The 15,776-nt window shown below is 50.7% G+C and overlaps 5 protein-coding genes across 5 annotated transcripts; 3 read left to right on the top strand and 2 right to left on the bottom strand.

Annotated features, from left to right (window-relative positions):
* Window positions 1-952: 952 nt before the first annotated feature.
* On the top strand, window positions 953-4,758 carry BO87DRAFT_330966 (putative eukaryotic translation initiation factor eIF-2C4; the record flags this gene model as incomplete). The annotated part of the gene is made up of 7 exons (XM_025620320.1): window positions 953-1,069; window positions 1,500-1,880; window positions 1,929-2,041; window positions 2,092-2,294; window positions 2,348-2,496; window positions 2,552-4,388; window positions 4,448-4,758. The coding sequence occupies 7 exons, from the start codon at window positions 953-955 to the stop codon at window positions 4,642-4,644; spliced, it is 2,997 nt and encodes a 998-aa protein (XP_025481411.1). The 3' UTR covers window positions 4,645-4,758.
* A 1,583-nt stretch (window positions 4,759-6,341) lies between these two features.
* BO87DRAFT_13103 (SAGA histone acetyltransferase complex subunit SPT7) lies at window positions 6,342-10,302 on the bottom strand. Its single transcript, XM_025618046.1, has 4 exons — window positions 9,086-10,302; window positions 7,885-9,023; window positions 7,152-7,837; window positions 6,342-7,094 (listed from the first exon to the last, which is right to left on the bottom strand). Exons 1-4 carry the CDS (start codon window positions 10,161-10,163, stop codon window positions 6,470-6,472), a joined length of 3,528 nt encoding a protein of 1,175 aa, XP_025481410.1. The 5' UTR covers window positions 10,164-10,302; the 3' UTR covers window positions 6,342-6,469.
* Window positions 10,303-10,857: 555 nt separating this feature from the next.
* On the top strand, window positions 10,858-12,069 carry BO87DRAFT_12926 (VanZ family protein). Its single transcript, XM_025618035.1, has 2 exons — window positions 10,858-10,986; window positions 11,181-12,069. The coding sequence occupies exons 1-2, from the start codon at window positions 10,962-10,964 to the stop codon at window positions 11,786-11,788; spliced, it is 633 nt and encodes a 210-aa protein (XP_025481409.1). The 5' UTR covers window positions 10,858-10,961; the 3' UTR covers window positions 11,789-12,069.
* A 426-nt stretch (window positions 12,070-12,495) lies between these two features.
* On the bottom strand, window positions 12,496-15,683 carry ptpB (tyrosine protein phosphatase PTP1; the record flags this gene model as incomplete). The annotated part of the gene is made up of 5 exons (XM_025625932.1): window positions 12,496-13,837; window positions 13,896-14,161; window positions 14,296-14,723; window positions 14,771-14,884; window positions 15,667-15,683. The coding sequence occupies 5 exons, from the start codon at window positions 15,681-15,683 to the stop codon at window positions 12,995-12,997; spliced, it is 1,668 nt and encodes a 555-aa protein (XP_025481407.1). The 3' UTR covers window positions 12,496-12,994.
* On the top strand, window positions 12,524-12,685 carry BO87DRAFT_304700 (uncharacterized protein; the record flags this gene model as incomplete). Its single annotated transcript, XM_025619289.1, has 1 exon — window positions 12,524-12,685. One exon carries the CDS (start codon window positions 12,524-12,526, stop codon window positions 12,683-12,685), a length of 162 nt encoding a protein of 53 aa, XP_025481408.1.
* Window positions 15,684-15,776: the final 93 nt, after the last annotated feature.

Here is a 15,776-nt window from a genome sequence, read left to right as displayed (position 1 = left end):
TGTCCTTCAATTATCTTCTTGCTTGCTTGTGTTCCTCGATACATTCTTGGCCATATAAATCTTCAGCTCCACCACTACATCAATAGCGTATATTTGCGTTCGTCCATTGGTATTGTTATTAGATCTCTCGATCTCCCGATTCTGCTCGTGGCGTATCGATCGTTCTCTGTGATAAGGTGGTCCCGAATACGTAAACCGTAGTTGTCCAATTTTATATGAAGGATCAAGGATCGTCATTTTATCTGAGCTCTCTAAATTCGTTAGCTTGCGGTTAAATGGCACATTTCCAAGCAAATTGAAAGGAAGCCCACCAGGTGCTGGAAATAAACTAGATATGAAGTATCACCTCTGATCATTCTTCATTCCAATTGGTAGCAATCCAACTATTGTAGCACTCTCTTCCATTTCACTATTGAAATGATATTGTGCGCAATCCCGCGCAATCTCCGTAAAGTAGACACAGCGTAGATCGTCTGAGCAATCTGAAGCCATCCAGATTGACCTCACTGTCAGTTCTCCATTGACTCAGGCTTCAGTTTGTAAACACGACAAACAAGGAAGGCGCGATCAATCCCAGGCTGCTCTTCTCTGCCTCCCTCCTTCCTCATCTAGATCTTAACACGCGTTCTTGCCCCTTCAACTCGCCATCGACGTGTTTCCGCTCTCTCTTTCTGTTTCTTCCCCATCTTCTCATCCTCCTACCTCTCTCTGTATCCTCACATTTGACTTCATCTTCTCTTATTCGACTTAGTCCTTTTCATGGGCGTCAAGGTATAAAAGGCCTCTTCTCTCTTCCTCTTCCTCTTCTTCCTTCTTCCTCCCCAACCTACTCCTCTTCTCTTGAGCGCTCCTCCCTTCTGTTCCTTCCTCTGATCGTTGACCATCATCACACACAGCCTAAAATCCCAAAAAATTCAATAAACAACAAAAATATCTCGGCGTTGTCGCAGCCATGCAGGCGAGCAAAAATGTTCCGCTTTCGGACCCGGCCTTAGACCGGCCTAGATTGAAGACGGATATGTGTAAGAACGTGGACTTGCCAATGTCTGCGTTTGCGATTAACCACTTGGTAAGTTCAGGCCTCTGTTTGCATTCCCTCGATTCGTTCAATATGCATCATGTGGTGTAATGCACTGGCGTTCCTGTCACCGCCGTCGGGCCGCGTCGTACGGCGTATTCCCTTGGTCTTTTCACCGTCCTTCTTTATACGGGCTGGGAATCTCCGGGATATTCCCTCCCTCCGACCCATTACCTTCTCCCCTGCTTCCAAATCTGAAGGGACTTGCCGGTCTTTTTTACTCTGTACAACCTACTTGAAGGCTATCACCTGCAGGACGTCGCCTATTCACCCCATTTCATTGGGCAAACGCCTCCTGCTGCCATTATCATGCCGGGATTCACCTTTCCACCATTCCTTTCATGTAGGAAGTTGACTTCCATATTCCTATTTCACTGGCTCTATTGCTTCACAATATGTGGGAATGTCCGTTTCTCGACAGGAATATAAATATCCCCTTGACCTCTTTCCCAGGGTTTCTTCTTCTTCCTTCTCCATCACCCTATTTTACTTTCCTATCCACCCGTGTGCTTCCTTCGCAAACCATTCTCGTTTATCGCTTTTCCTTTTCGTTTTTATCCTTTCAAAGCAACTATCTTGCATTACATCTTTGTTCATCATGGACAATATTGAAGCCATCAATAAACTCCCAGGGGGTCTCCGTCACTTGAGAATTCGTACTGATGAGGAGTTCCAAAAGTACTCTGTACCAGTGGAGACTGTCCCCCGTCCAGGTTTCAATACAACCGGAAAAGAAGTCGAGCTTTCGCTCAATGCCTACCCCATTACGAAGTTCCCTAGCCGAACCGTTTATCAGTACGATGTACGTTGCGCCCCAGATGAATCACTTCTCTATTGCTAACCTTTATAGGTTCACATCGGCACCGGACTGGAGAAGTTCATTGTCAATAAGAAGGTGTGGAATTCCAGGGCTCGAAGGGCGGCTTTGAAGAGCATCGTCTATGATGGCTCGAAGCTTGCATGGTAGGTAGACCACCGAGTATCTCACAGGGCACTGCTTATGGTACAACCAGGTCGATGAACCTCTACAAAACCGAATTCAATGAGGAAATCAATCTTGACGTCGAAGAGGGTCGGCCCGTGCGGAAAGGCATAGAGAAGGACAAGAATACCTTCCGTCTGCTTGTCCGGCACACAAGGACAGTCAACCTGGCCGTGTTGAATGCTTGGCTCTCCGGTCAGGCGTCCTTCGACGATGGAGTGCTGGAGGCGATGAGTAAGTACTCACTATTTTCCTGATGTTATTAGAGACCAACTGACAATCCCCAGATTTCCTTGACCATGTTCTTAGAGAACATCCCAGCTCACGGCTTCTGGCCATCAAACGTTCCTTTTTTGATGAAAACGGAGGGAAGGGGGAGCTGGGCGGGGGCGTCATTGCTCTTAAGGGAATGTATCAATCCATTCGGCCTGCCATCGTGAGATTGCCCTTATTCTACCTTACTCCGGTCTTTGATCTAACTGTTATCCCAGGGCGGTAGACTTATTGTCAATGTCGACGTCTCCAATACATGCTTTTGGGCCCGTATTAGCCTGACTGGCGCGGCACTGGAGATTTGTGACGCCAGAGACCATCAGCATCTATGCCATCTCCTTAGGCCCAAGCCGGATGGATATGGCGGAGTTACCGAGTCGGAGCTTTTCCAAGAAGTCAGTAGGCGGCTCCGAAAGCTGGTTGTGGCTCCATTCTACGGAGGATGCCCAGTCCTGGGAGTCCGGTTCACTGTCAAGGGGCTTATTAACGGCAACGCACGCCAGTACATGGTTGACATAAAGGACAAGGCTACCGGAAAGATTGACCGGATGAGCGTCGAGCAGTACTTCAAGCGCAAGTACGACCTGACCCTCAACGACTGGGCACTTCCCATGGTAGAGATGACCAAGAAAGATGTGGTCTACCCTATGGAGGTCTTGACCATCCAGGGTCTCCAGCGCTTTCCTTTTAAGTTGAATGAAACCCAGACAGCTCAAATGATCAAATATGCGGCGTCTCGTCCGTCAGACAGGCTCGAGACAATTCTCACTTCCAAGAGAACACTTGCCCACGACCAAGACCCTGTCCTTAACAACTTTGGGCTTAAGATCAGCAATACCATGATGAAGTCCAAGGCTCGGCTTCTACCAAGTCCCGCCGTCATGTTCGGCAACAACCAGCGCATCGAGCCTGGTGTTAGTGGCCGCTGGGATCTCCGCGGAAAGAAGTTCTACACAGCAAATCCACAGCCTCTTCAAACATGGGGGATTGGCTATTTCCCTGGAAGACGCAACGTTATCAGTAACGACCAGGTAGTCAGATTCGCCGACAACTTTATGAAGACCTATGCTGGACATGGAGGCACAATTACCCGCCGTCCTGTGATCATCGAGCTCAAAGAAGACATTGGTGAAGCGATCAAAAAGCTGTATGAGGGTGCCGGAAAGGCAAATCAAGAGGACCCTCAGTTGCTTCTTGTCATCGTCCCGGATAAAAATTCCTTCACTTATACGCGGATTAAGAAGTCGTGTGACTGCCGCTGGGGTGTGCCTTCCCAAGTCCTGCAGGCAGGTCATGTCAATAGGGGTAATCCCCAATATGTTTCCAATGTCCTCATGAAGGTGAACGCTAAGCTTGGAGGAGTCACAAATCGTGCCATCTCAAAGGTGCAAGGAGCGACCTTGCGTCCAGGCTCAATGATTATTGGCGCTGACGTGACTCATCCTCCCATGGGTGTGTGGTCACCCTCAATGGCGGCAGTTTCCGTGTCCAAGGATCCCTATGGTAGCAGCTACTTCGGTGCTTGCGAAGCAAACATGGATCGTATAGAGATCATCTCGCGGACCAGTATGGAGTTTATGCTCGCCCCTCTTGTTCGTGAATGGATAACCACTATCGGACAGGGACGCGCGCCTAAGTACGTTTACTACTTCCGTGATGGTGTTTCTTCCGGTCAGTTCGAGCACGTACTCAATCAAGAGGTCATAAATATCAAGAGCGTCATTACTCAGCATAACATGAATCAGTGGGATGGTAAGATCACTGTGGTGGTTGCTAACAAGCGTCACCATTTGCGAGCATTCCCAAAGCCGGCCGATCGCAATGCTGCTGACAAGAACGGTAACCCGCTGCCCGGTATTCTGATTGAGAAAGATGTGACCTCTCCACATGATTGGGATTTCCTCCTCTATTCGCATATTGCTCTGCAGGGAACTTCGCGGCCCGTTCATTATCATGTTATCCTCGACCAGATAAAGCACAAGCCCCATGAGCTTCAGAACATGATTTATGATCATTGTTACCAGTACATCCGGTCTACGACTTCGGTCTCCTTGTGTAAGTTGCCTTGCTCCCATTCTGTGAGGTTTATAGTGCTAAAATGTATGAAACATTAGACCCTGCCATTTACTATGCGCACCTTATCGCTAGTCGTGCCCGCAGCCACGAGGATGTTCCGGCCAGCTCTGGCCCACAGAGCGGTAACACGATCAAGCTTACGAATCCCAAGCCTAAGAACAGGCCAATTGACCCTAAGCTACTGCCAATCATCAACCGGAGGAACAGACTTCCCTGGCAGATGTGGTACATCTAGACAGAAGTTGGCGTGGTGGAGATATTGGTTGCTTTTTTCCTTTAGTATTTTACATAGCGATGTCCGGTACATCGTCTGAACTGCTTGCTATTGTCGTACTCGGATTGCATCGGCTCAACACTGAAGTTCAGGTGCAAACTCTTTGACTCTAACTGACCAGCCTTGATGGTAGGACGGTTTAGGTCGATAGGGATTGCAGGCCAGATCATTGGCGTACCGTACCATAGTCCTTGAGTTTCAATTAAGTTTTATTGCTTTACCAGTTGTGCACAAGAGCTCGTAGCCAGTAGGACAATTAGTAGATCACCTCTGAGTGTTAAAAGATTCATCAGACTAGGTCGGTCACGGACGAGCCAGACAGTATAGGTCAGGTTAAGCCAACAAGCGGGTGCGCCAAACCTAACAATCAGCAAGCCAAGATGGAGAGATCGTACAAAGCCCAACAGAGAGCGCGCCACAAACATTGAACCACCACAAACCAAGTAGAAGGAATCGAAGGTGATGTAGTTCACATATAATAAGATGCAAATCTGAACCATCATACTAAACCACCCAGCCAGGAGCGTCGAGTATAGCAGAGTAAGGCTACTACTACTATTCGGAGGATTGAGGGGTAGCTATCTACCTACGTATCTAGGTTTATATACTGGACCAGTAAAGTAGTAAGACCTGGGCCTATATTTCCTATTTAACTTCTTGTCCTTATTGATGCTATTACCTTTATTAGTGATGTAAGAAAGGATGATGGGTGCAGGAAGGTGCGATGCTATGTGGTGAGATAGGATGTAGATGGGGGGGCATTTGCGTGGCAATAAATTTTGAACATACTGAAAACCCTGTTCTATATGAAGTGTATTAGTACCCACTATAGAGGGCTAGGATGGTTTAAGCTTCGGAGTACTTTTCGAGTTTGGTAAGTTGGTTAGGTCCTGCCTGCCTTCCCTGCATTGTTGGGATGAGATGGGATAGTGGATGGATAGAAATCATGCCATGTATGCATGCGTGCATGCTGCTGCTGCTGCATCTCGGAGGTAGATATCTAGGTGGTGCCTGTCTGTTCGTCTTGTGTTTGTGTTACCCTGCTAGTTACTTACCGTCTTAATGGGTTGACGTTACACGGTAGTACCAGATGAGCGTTTGTTTGTGAGATCTAAAAACCAAAAATATGACAGATGAAGATACTTCCCGTCTAGTCTAGAACAATCAGCAACGCACAAGCCAAGCCAAGAAAAAAAAAAGGCTGATGCAGATGCAGCCCAGATCGTAATGGAAGGAAATCATTAATCCCTGTTCTTATGTTCTATCTACGTTGAACAGCTATGCATTATCTTGTGTTACGGTATACAAGGCAAGTAAATTGAACAAGGATGCATCGTTTGTATTTGTGTATCTCATTTCTCTGGTTTTTTGTGTGGTTCCCCCTTGTAGTTCCGTTCTCTTGTCGCACACTGGTAATGCTGGGATTAGATAGGACAAGAGGGGGCTCGAACTCGAACTCGAACTCGAACTCAAACGTGGGCTCGGGTAAAGGCAGGCAGGCAGCTGGAAAGAAAGAGCGCGACGCCACATATCGCACACTATATATCATCCAAGAGTGAAAACAGGCGATGAAAGAGAATGAGAAAACAAGTGAGATGGAAGAAGAAGTAACAAAAGTGGGTAAGAAAGGTAGACAAGACATAAGTGGTGGACGATATAATATACTGCAAAGAAGACATAGACGAAAGGAAAAAGGAAATAATAAAAGTGGTAGAAGAGGTAGAGGGGAATAATCATGGTATAGTGAGGTAGTACAGTGCGGGGGGATTGAGTAGGACAGATCATATCATGACGCTTCATCTGCCGTTCCGTTTGGTAGGGCAGCAGCGCTGTCGTGGTTAGGGTTCTGGTCATCGTTTGAGGTCCCAGCTGGGGCTTGATGCTCAGCACCAGTCCCTTCTGGCGCGGTCGAGTTTTCCATCTCGCCCTTGATAGTTGCATCCTGGGTAGAGGGCTCGTCCGCTGAAGCGGCCGTAAACAACGATCCGTTCGACGGCTTGGTACCATCTACTCCAACGGCGGCGGCATCGTCTCCTTCAGCTGTCGCGTCGGGAGCGCCCAGGCTAGGCCCATTCTTCTTGAGTTTCTTTTTACTCGGCTCCGACGTCCCAGACTTAGCGCCCGACTGCCCCGATGCGGAGGGTGGGAGGGGTCGCTTCTGGGGACTGGTGGTCACGCCTGAAGGAGCGGAAGGCGGCGGGATCTTGCCAGACGCGGGCAGACGGGGTCGCGCGGCCATGGGTCGTTGTTTCGGTGGTAGTTCAAGATCTTCGACCAAAGGCTCATTGTTGTTTGCTTGGAGCTTAGAGCTGAAGAATTCTTGAACCAACCCAATTTGCAAAGCGAGAGAGTCATTGGTGATGCGAGGGTAGGGAGCGGGCGGAGGGAAGAGAGTGACGGCTTGGGCAGCACTGCAAAAACCCATTAGTATCAAGCAAGCAATAGTCGATACAATAAGAGAAACATACCTGGTGTTCTGTGCCTGCGCAGCGTTGTACATCCTGTTCTGCAAGAGATGAAGTGGCACGCTGAGTGTGGCCAGACCAAACTCCTTGTCCAGCCCCAATTCCTTAAACCCGAAGAAGTCCTCATCAATGTCTTCTGCAAAGTCACCGCCGATGAACTGTTCACTGCCATCGTGGAATGCGTTGGAGCCATCCTCCCCGCCATCTGCAAGCGCAGGTCGCAGGAGCTCGGACAGTAGCGAGCGCAGCCGGTCATGAGCTGTCGAAAGCTTCGTCCCGAGCCGCTCCACATCGTCCTTAATGTACGACTCCAAAGACTCTACATCGATGCCAACAGATGAGAGAGTGTGTAGTACGATCTCCGGCTCCGTGTACGCTCGCTTCCACTGAGCTGTACCCGTCGCCTCGGTCGCGTCGGTAGTCGGGACTTTAGGGGATTCCATGTACGACTTCAGGGTTTCGCCGATCTTCTGGAAGAAGTCGGAGGCAATATCAGTCACTGCATCCAGGGCCGAAGGCTGATACTCCTCAAAGCCAGTGTGGTAGAAGATCTTCGCCACGGAACGCTGCAAGGCCGCTTTGCAAACCCAAGGAGCAATGACAGGACCCCCGTCATTCATCACATGTGGTGACACATCCTGCTCGACGAAGGGTTCCGGCTGGTATTTCTGGAACTGATTCTGGTACATCTTTGGAGAGTTAGACAAGGGAAATTATGATTCGAGAGATCGCTTACCTGAGACTGCAGTTGCATCTGCTTGACGATGCCGATCTTCGAGCAGACCTTTCGCGTTTCCTGCATTTGGCGCATGTTTGCATCCATTTTGCGGGCCAGCTTACTATCTGGTTGAGTGAATGAGCCTTGCGGGAGGATCCTCAAAAACTCTTCGGACGCATCCACAATGTTGCCGTCTGAGTCTTCCTTCCAGAGTAGCTGAGAGGGTAGATCGGGAACCCCTGACATGACATCGTAATAGTCGGGGATCACTCGATCCTCATCCACTTCAATGCCTTCTGCGAGCGTTTCACCCGCGGCGCCAGGTTCCATGCCTTGTCCTGTTGACTCACGCGCCTTGTCGTTCTCTGCAAGATTATGCTTTTGGTTTCTGATCCACCGCCGCATGCCCGCTTTAGTACGGAGCAATGCTGGCTCATCGGAGTTGAGCTTGTCACCTTTGAAGAGACGATGCCTCTCTGCGGCAATGAGGGCGCGATCCTTCTTCGTCACCTGTTTCCATACTTTGTATTCGGGATCTTCGGAATCCACACCAGACGCGGGCAATGCGCTCAGCGCGGTGCTTGTCGGGACTAACCCATCAATGTCCATAGCATCACCTTGGCTTCCAGGTACACCAGAGCTGACGCCCGCAGGGTCAGATGGCGTTTGTGTGCCAGGCGGCGGCGTTACAAGCCCGTTCTGAGCCCCCTCCATCACAACATCAGAATCTGAACGGACCGGCCCCGGAGGCTGAGAGCTCTGACCAGGAGGCTCCGATCCGCTGGGAGTATTTCGAACAGGCGCAGTGCCTTTCTTCGATGATGACTTGCCGGGGGCCTTGCGACCACGGGACGACATGATCGGTTCGTCGTCACTCTCTTCGGCGCCGTCCATTTCGGCCATCTGCAGTCGGCGCTCTTCTGCTTCGACCTCGGCGCGGTCTCGGATGACGATGTCTGGTATCAGAGGGACGAGCTTCTCCGTCTCCTTCTTCATGTATAAAGCATGCTTGCGCAAGAAGTGTTCTGGGTTGGTGTTGTATTTGAAGCAATTCGACCATATTAAATTGATGTCATCGACAAATTCCTGCTTCGACTTGTATTGCAGCGCTTTCAGCTTCTTCGTCATGGTTCCTAGATCCATCGGATGTTTGATAACTAGCGCAGGGAGTCAGCAACGAGACACACGGCGTGGTTCTTCATCCGTTAAAGTATCTTACTTGTATAGTAGTCAGGCGCATCGCGCTTATTCACCCGAGTCAAGAAGGCGCTTGAATGCTCAGTCATCGCCTTGAGCTCACTAAGCACTTTCTCTGCAGCTTCATACAGCTCTTCTTGACCAATCTTGTCCTCACTAGCCCACTTACTACGGTTCTTACGAACCTCACTCATCAGGCTTCGGAGTTCCGCGTCAGATGCTTGGACCAAACTCCGCTTCATGTCAATTCTTGCGATCAGGTTCTTGAGGGTCAGGCTCGAGGCGCCCAGGTTCGCGCTACTCAGCGACCCATATCCATTGGAGGTTGGGTTCGCATTGTTGCCCGCATTCGCCTGGCCCGACATTTCCGCTTCTACCTGTCGCTCCGACTCTTCTAGCCGCTGCTGGTCCAACATGGCATCTCTATCATTCTCTAAAGTATAAAAGAGTGTGTGGAAACTTCTCCTAGCAGCTTCCTCGGTCGCCTTCTTATCTTCCTCTAGCTTCTTGCGGATATCCTCCAAGGTCTCCTTCTTGGCCTCCTTCTGCGCATCGGGCCCGACCGACACGGAGCCGCTGGGCGGTCGGCTGGGCGATGGGAAGCTACTAGGTAGCTGAGAGGCAGCGAGAGACTTGGGCTTAGGAGGAGATGCGGCTTCGGTATCTTCAGCGTCATCTTCATCGTCATACTCATCGTAGTCATCGTCATCTAACTTCCTGGCGGGCTTCTTGGGGGGCGCCGGGGGCGGAGCGGGTTCGTCGGCGCGTTGGCTCTCGGATTGGGACTCGTCGGAATCGTTGGCAGGGCGGGCATCTTCGGCAGCTTTCTGGTTGGCAAAGAGAGCATTTATTTGCGCCTCACTGCGTTTGTACAGATCCCGGAACATGGCGATGCGCGGGTCCTCGTCGCCTGCAATATCGGCATCTGATATCAGACCGCCCGCGTGAGACCCGTCGGCGTCGGCCGAAGCGCGCATCTGGGGGGTTCGCGAACCGGAAAAAGATTTGGGATAGCCATTGACAGACCGCGCTTCATGGAAATCATCCGGCGGGCGCAGATGACCTGGGGGGAGCCAGGCGTGGTGGTGTCCGAGCGACATGCTCGCTCCAAGACCCCGGTTCTGGGGCGGGCGAGGGGGGCTCGTTTCTCCACGGTCCGGATCAGTTCCAGCTAGGGTACAAGGGGGTCTTTTGAGACGCTGAAAAAGACATATACATTAGGGTACAGGGGTCAAGAAATGAGGGACGATGATTTGGAGACCCCAAGTGATGAAATAGTGGGGGATTTGATGGGGGACTGGAGGGCTTCTTTATAAGGTTCTCTGCGCGAACGGATGAGATGAAGTTGGTTGCGTGAAGGCGGAACGGCGACCGCAGCTTCAGACCAACCGCGCAATTCGTTGACTCCAGCAGTAGCAGCAGCAGCAAAGCAAAGCAACTAACAGAGTAACTAGTAGTAGTTGTGAAGGGAAGATATAGTAATAATAATGAGACAGAAGAACACTATGACAAAAAGGAATGAGCCGACAAAAAAGTGAATCCGCATTAATATTAAATAATAAAATAAAATCAAACAAGGCGAGCAATAACCCGTCAATGAATTGAACTTGGGAACGGGGGAACAAGCAACACTCAGCCTCGATGGGGACAAGAAAAGAAGAAGGAATGGCAGGGAGTTTCCCGAGGATGTTTCAACCACAATAAACCCAGTTTCAGCCTGAGGCTGCGGCGTCTCTAGCTGTCTGTCTGTATCGTAAAGTAACTAAACCACATGACATGCCATCATCTTCATCGCTTCATCATCCAGTCTTCCCTCTTCCGGCCTTTTCTTTTCTCCCTCCACGCCCTCCTCTCTCTACGCTCCCTCCCCGTAATCATCTCCTTCCAGATCGCCCATCATGCGAATCCGATACCCTTTCGCGGGTATGTCTTTTCCCCCGATCTTCCCCATCCATTGAGCTCTTCCCACCCGTTTCCACCCTCTTCCGAAGCCAAAAGTGAAGCTCTATGATACCTAATCATCCGATTCCCTCAAAGAGCTTCAGCAGCTTCCCACACCACACCAACTAATACCAAAATACCACCATAATCTGTACCACTAACACCACTCTCACCAGGCGCCTTTCTTTTCCTCCTCATCATCGCCGCCTACATCGGTCTCCTCCCGCACAGCACATCGTCCACTCTTCCGTCCCAACTCCAACCCAATGACAAGTTCCTCCATGTCGTCACCTTCTTTCTCCTCTCCCTCGTCTTCTACTGGATCTTCGACACCACCCGTCGTCGCACCCTCCACCTAACTCTCATCGTCTGCACTCTCGTCCTCGGCATCGGCTCCGAAATCATCCAAGGTCTCCTCCCCAACGGCAGGTCCTTCGATGCCTTTGACCTTCTCGCCAACATTGTCGGCAGTCTCGGCGCCGTCGGCCTTTGCGGCTGGTACCACCGGCGCATGCTCGACCGGCGACGCAAGGCGCGCTTCGGCTCCCTGGGCGGCGACGGCACAGAGAATGATGTCGAGCTCGGAGTGACGGGCCACCACAGCGACGAGGAGGAGGGTCTTGGACCCCAGGAGACAGGTGTTATGAGCCTAGAGCAGGAGGTAGATAACTGGGATGAGAACGCTGTCGATAATTGGGATGAGGAGGACGAGTCTGGAGATTTGGCCGTTGATACCTCCAAGAGAACGTCGCCCGCAGAAGATGGAAAGAAGCGGAGTGATTAAGTCGCATTCTAGCTAGCTAGCTAGATCTCTGGCTCTTGCGCCTTCTCGCTAGCTACCTATATCTCATTATGCTTTGCACGTCTTTTGAACCGTGAAGTCCGCTTCACCCAGCAGAATGACATCGCTGCCCACCATATGATCGCGACGTATACGCTTACATGGCGTTGATGCGCTCACCACCATCCTGTCGCTCTCTACCACGCTTACCATACACTCTCTATCTGCCAATCGCCCCTCCGCGTCACCCCGATATAATCCCAACCCATCCTCCACATGATAGGGAAGACTATCTGTACCCCGCCCGCCTCGACGATTGCTATACTACGCTACGCAGAAAAGAAAGGCAACGAAACGAAAGGAAAAGGAAAAAAGTTACCATACCTATCTATCTATTCACAACTGCTACTACTACTACTGCTGCTCTCGCTACGACCGTGTCATGACCCGACCCGTTATCTACCGGCGTTTTGAGTTGATCGTTTACATTCTGTTTTGTGGTTTTCTTTTCTTTTCTTCTTTTTCTCTCTCTATATCTTCTACGTCTCTCCTCTACGAACCCTAACTATCTAGCTATCTCTATTCTTACTCCTCCTGGTTCTGGTTCTGGCTTTTGCTCTATAAACCCCTCCGTGGGAATTATGATGTACATAGGATAACAGAGATGAGGAGGGGGGTTTGTTTCCCGTTTAATAGTATAAGAACGCTTTGATTTATATTGAGTGGTTGATTGATCAAATGGTAGATAGTATTCTGGTAGGGTGTGTAAGAGAGGACCTTTCAGGGCACGCGTATGAACAGATGCATCGTTATTCATTTCCAGGCAGATCCACAAGTCCAGTATGGTACACCAGTTCTAATGCTAGGGGGGAAAACAGAATGAAAGCTGAAGAGAGATAATCGCGCGGGAGTAAGCACATCAGCTTCGGATGACAATGTTCAGGACGGTTTGCTTGTGAAAATGTAAGCATCCTGGGCACTGAAGGAATAAAAGCATCAGGTCGTATACTGAAACATAGTATGCAGGGTGGCGCAAAGGGCAAATGCATGTTGAAGATGCAGGTCAGAACTCGTAACTAGTCATGGCAAAAAGAAAAAACGACAAACATGGCAAAAGAAAAACATCAATAGGCGATTAGAATGTTATATATGTACGAGGGAAGGTAATATAATAATGTTGTCTGAGACAGGAACCGGTCGTCCCTATCCTCATTCGTTATCGGAAACCTCGGGGGTGCCCGACCAGCTCCGGGTAGGAGTAGATCGGTGATCGTCAGCAGGTTCGAGCTCAGGTTTGGAGGATGGTCGGTAGCTGTCGTCGGTTGACAACTTGGCCATCTTCGTTGACCTCTCATCCGACTTGCGCCCGCTGGGCACGGCAGTCTTTCCGAGCTTGAGATCGGTCTGCTCCCGTAGGACTTCGTATATAAACTGGAGTTGCATCTCATTATAGACCATCATCATTCGCTGCTCGCGCATTTGGTTGACCGTTTCGAAGACAGGGTCGATGTCGGGGTCAGTCGCTTCTAGTAACTGGCCGGACTCGAGCTCCTGCAAAAGATGGTCCAGCGCGATAAAGGTGCCTGTCCGGCCGACACCAGCACTGCAGTGTACAATGCGGGGGTTAGCAGGGGTGCATTTCGAACCGGACAGTTTGATCAACTGAAGGAGCGCATCCCGGTCATCGCCCTCAGGCTTGGAATAGTCCGCCCAGCCGGCGAACAGAAAATGCCAGACAATCTTCGACTCGGTGCCGAGGGTGAGCCGAAGTTTGCGGATTTCCGAGCGAGATGTGGGATCCCATTGAGTCTCGAGCAGTGTAACATAGCCTAGAAAATCCTCATCGGCTTGCTGGTGATGGTTGTCGTTCATGAACGGGTCTTGCTCACGTCGCAGGGGCATCGTGGCGTTTTCGCGGTCCAGTGGGAAGTACTGGGCACATTTCTCTCTGCCCGCCTCAAATGTCTGCGTGAGCATGACGATGACGCCTACATCCTCACTTTCATGGAACACCATGTGCCAAAAGTGAGATAGCTGGTCCGGCTTCGGTCCCTACATAGCAGCGGATTAGCAATTATCCTTCAACCCTCAGCAGAATATATGCGCCCACCTGCGTCGCGATATACCGTCGCTCCTCCTGCGAGACTGAGTCTTCGAGGACAATCGGCGATGCGTTAATAAAATCGCATTCCCCTTCTGGCACCCGCAGATGGATGCGGGAGTTGGCCCATGCCTGCACGTTCACGTATCGGTTCCTCGCCCTGACCTCGGGGTCTCCCTCTAGCGCCCAACGGTGTGAGGGGTCGTTGGCGAGCATCCCCTCGTGTATCCGAGTCCGCTGCATCCATTCGAGTTCCTCGAATTTTTGATGGATTTCTATCACAAGACAGATATATTAGTCAGGCTGTAGGCAATATTTAGAGAGGTGCAACGCCTTCAACTGCGCCCGAAACGACTGGGAGACCCAGAAGCAGCAAGCGGGGTGACGTGCCAGGCGGGCGCATACTGACCTAGGACCGACTGGCAGAGAAATGGAGGAACAGATTCATTATCGCGCGCTTCCAGGCCAGGATCGTCGTTCTCCGGACCATCTATAATCTCGAAGCCATCGTCATTATCCTCGGGAAGCGACCGCTTGGTCGCTTGTACGCTGGTATCGATCTTGATGGTGGGATGAGCCATCTTGGCCGCAGCGATCCTCTGGAAGGCCCGAACCTTGCCCAGGACGCCGCGCGCCTTCTTCGAGACCCGCTTCTTAGTCGCTGCGAGTTTTCGGGGGCCGCTGCGTAGACTGAAGGTATCGGGGGAGGGCGAGCGGGAGGTTGGGGCAGTGATGATTTCCCCCTCGATGCCGTCGGGCGGATCCTCGTGCGCGCCGTTGGGGGGATGCGGCAGGGATGATATCTGTAGCGTGGACAGATCGGGACAGCTGTGGAAGCTGCCCCTCGACGTAATATTATGCTTGGCCAGATTTCTGGATCTCACGGGAACAACGCGCGGCCGAATAGGAAGACTGCCTGGCAGTCGATAATAGTATGGAAGATGACTCGGCCGGCAGACAAGACCCGACAGCCAACTTCTTCGTGCAGCCCACAACCCCTGCAACGCGTAGGACAAATAAGAAGATTGGGTGATTATTACAGAGAAAGAAAAAGAAAAAAAATATGGACGAACAGGGAGAACCACCGGGTCAGTGAATATGAAGTAATAACCTCGTCAACAAAATGCGACCCGAGGGAAACAGCAGGCGAGAGGGTCCGGCCAGCAGCAGGAAAAGAAGGAGAGTATTTGATGCAAGACCCCCTCGCGACACCGTTTGGCAATTGCTGTTCTCCCCGCACTCTCTCGTCTTTTGGGGTCTTTTAACCCCAGGACGTGGCCAGCAGTCCAATCAGTCAAGTCATTAAATAGATTAGAACAATGAGGTTGTTAAGGAGAGTGGGTTTGGACTAATAGAATAAGTATGGGGTATACAAGGAAGAGAAAAGAAGCGGAACTGGGCAGCCAAGAAAAAAATATTAGAATAGGAGATGTTTCTCTGGCAGGTTGGCAGCAGAGTTTGTATGTATCGAACAAGAAGAGATCCTTCTCATTCCTGGTAATTTTCTTTTTCTTCTGATTTATTCGGGGTCCAGACGGTATGGATCCCTTCAGGAGATTATTAGTATTTTTATTATTATTTTTATTACTACTACTACTGCGCATTACGACGGCTTCCATGCTTTAGTTAAGGGTTGGGGGATGGCAAAAGAATGATGTAATTCAGGAGAGCGTCTCTCAGGAACAGATAGTACAAGAGTACTTGCATTCACCATTCAGAGCCATGCTTCGTCCGAGGCATGATTCAGATCTCCAGCGGTGCCTTGAGATCTTCATCCAACCGGCCATCGTCAGCCATGATGGTCGGCCTCAGGCGGTCGATCTATCCACTTTCCATCCCTTTAATCCGCCCGGATCATCGCTTTCTCCGAGACACTTTGCCGCGGGCGGA

Source organism: Aspergillus neoniger (genome assembly GCF_003184625.1).
Source record: "Aspergillus neoniger CBS 115656 unplaced genomic scaffold BO87scaffold_10, whole genome shotgun sequence".
NCBI lineage: Eukaryota > Fungi > Ascomycota > Eurotiomycetes > Eurotiales > Aspergillaceae > Aspergillus > Aspergillus neoniger.
The sequence above is the reverse complement of the archived record's forward strand: the minus strand, read 5'-3'. Positions and strand labels throughout refer to the sequence as shown.

Excerpts from the sequence above, each read along its gene's own strand:
- BO87DRAFT_12926 (XM_025618035.1), top strand. The coding sequence starts at position 10,962 with ATGCGAATCCGATACCCTTTCGCGG. Across the intron at positions 10,987-11,180 it reads AATCCGATACCCTTTCGCGG|GCGCCTTTCTTTTCCTCCTC; the intron begins GTATGTCTTTTC and ends CACTCTCACCAG.
- BO87DRAFT_13103 (XM_025618046.1), bottom strand. The coding sequence starts at position 10,163 with ATGTCGCTCGGACACCACCACGCCTGGCTCCCCCCAGGTCATCTGCGC. Across the intron at positions 9,024-9,085 it reads TGCGCCTGACTACTATACAA|TTATCAAACATCCGATGGAT; the intron begins GTAAGATACTTT and ends TCCCTGCGCTAG. Across the intron at positions 7,095-7,151 it reads GCGCAGGCACAGAACACCAG|TGCTGCCCAAGCCGTCACTC; the intron begins GTATGTTTCTCT and ends GGGTTTTTGCAG.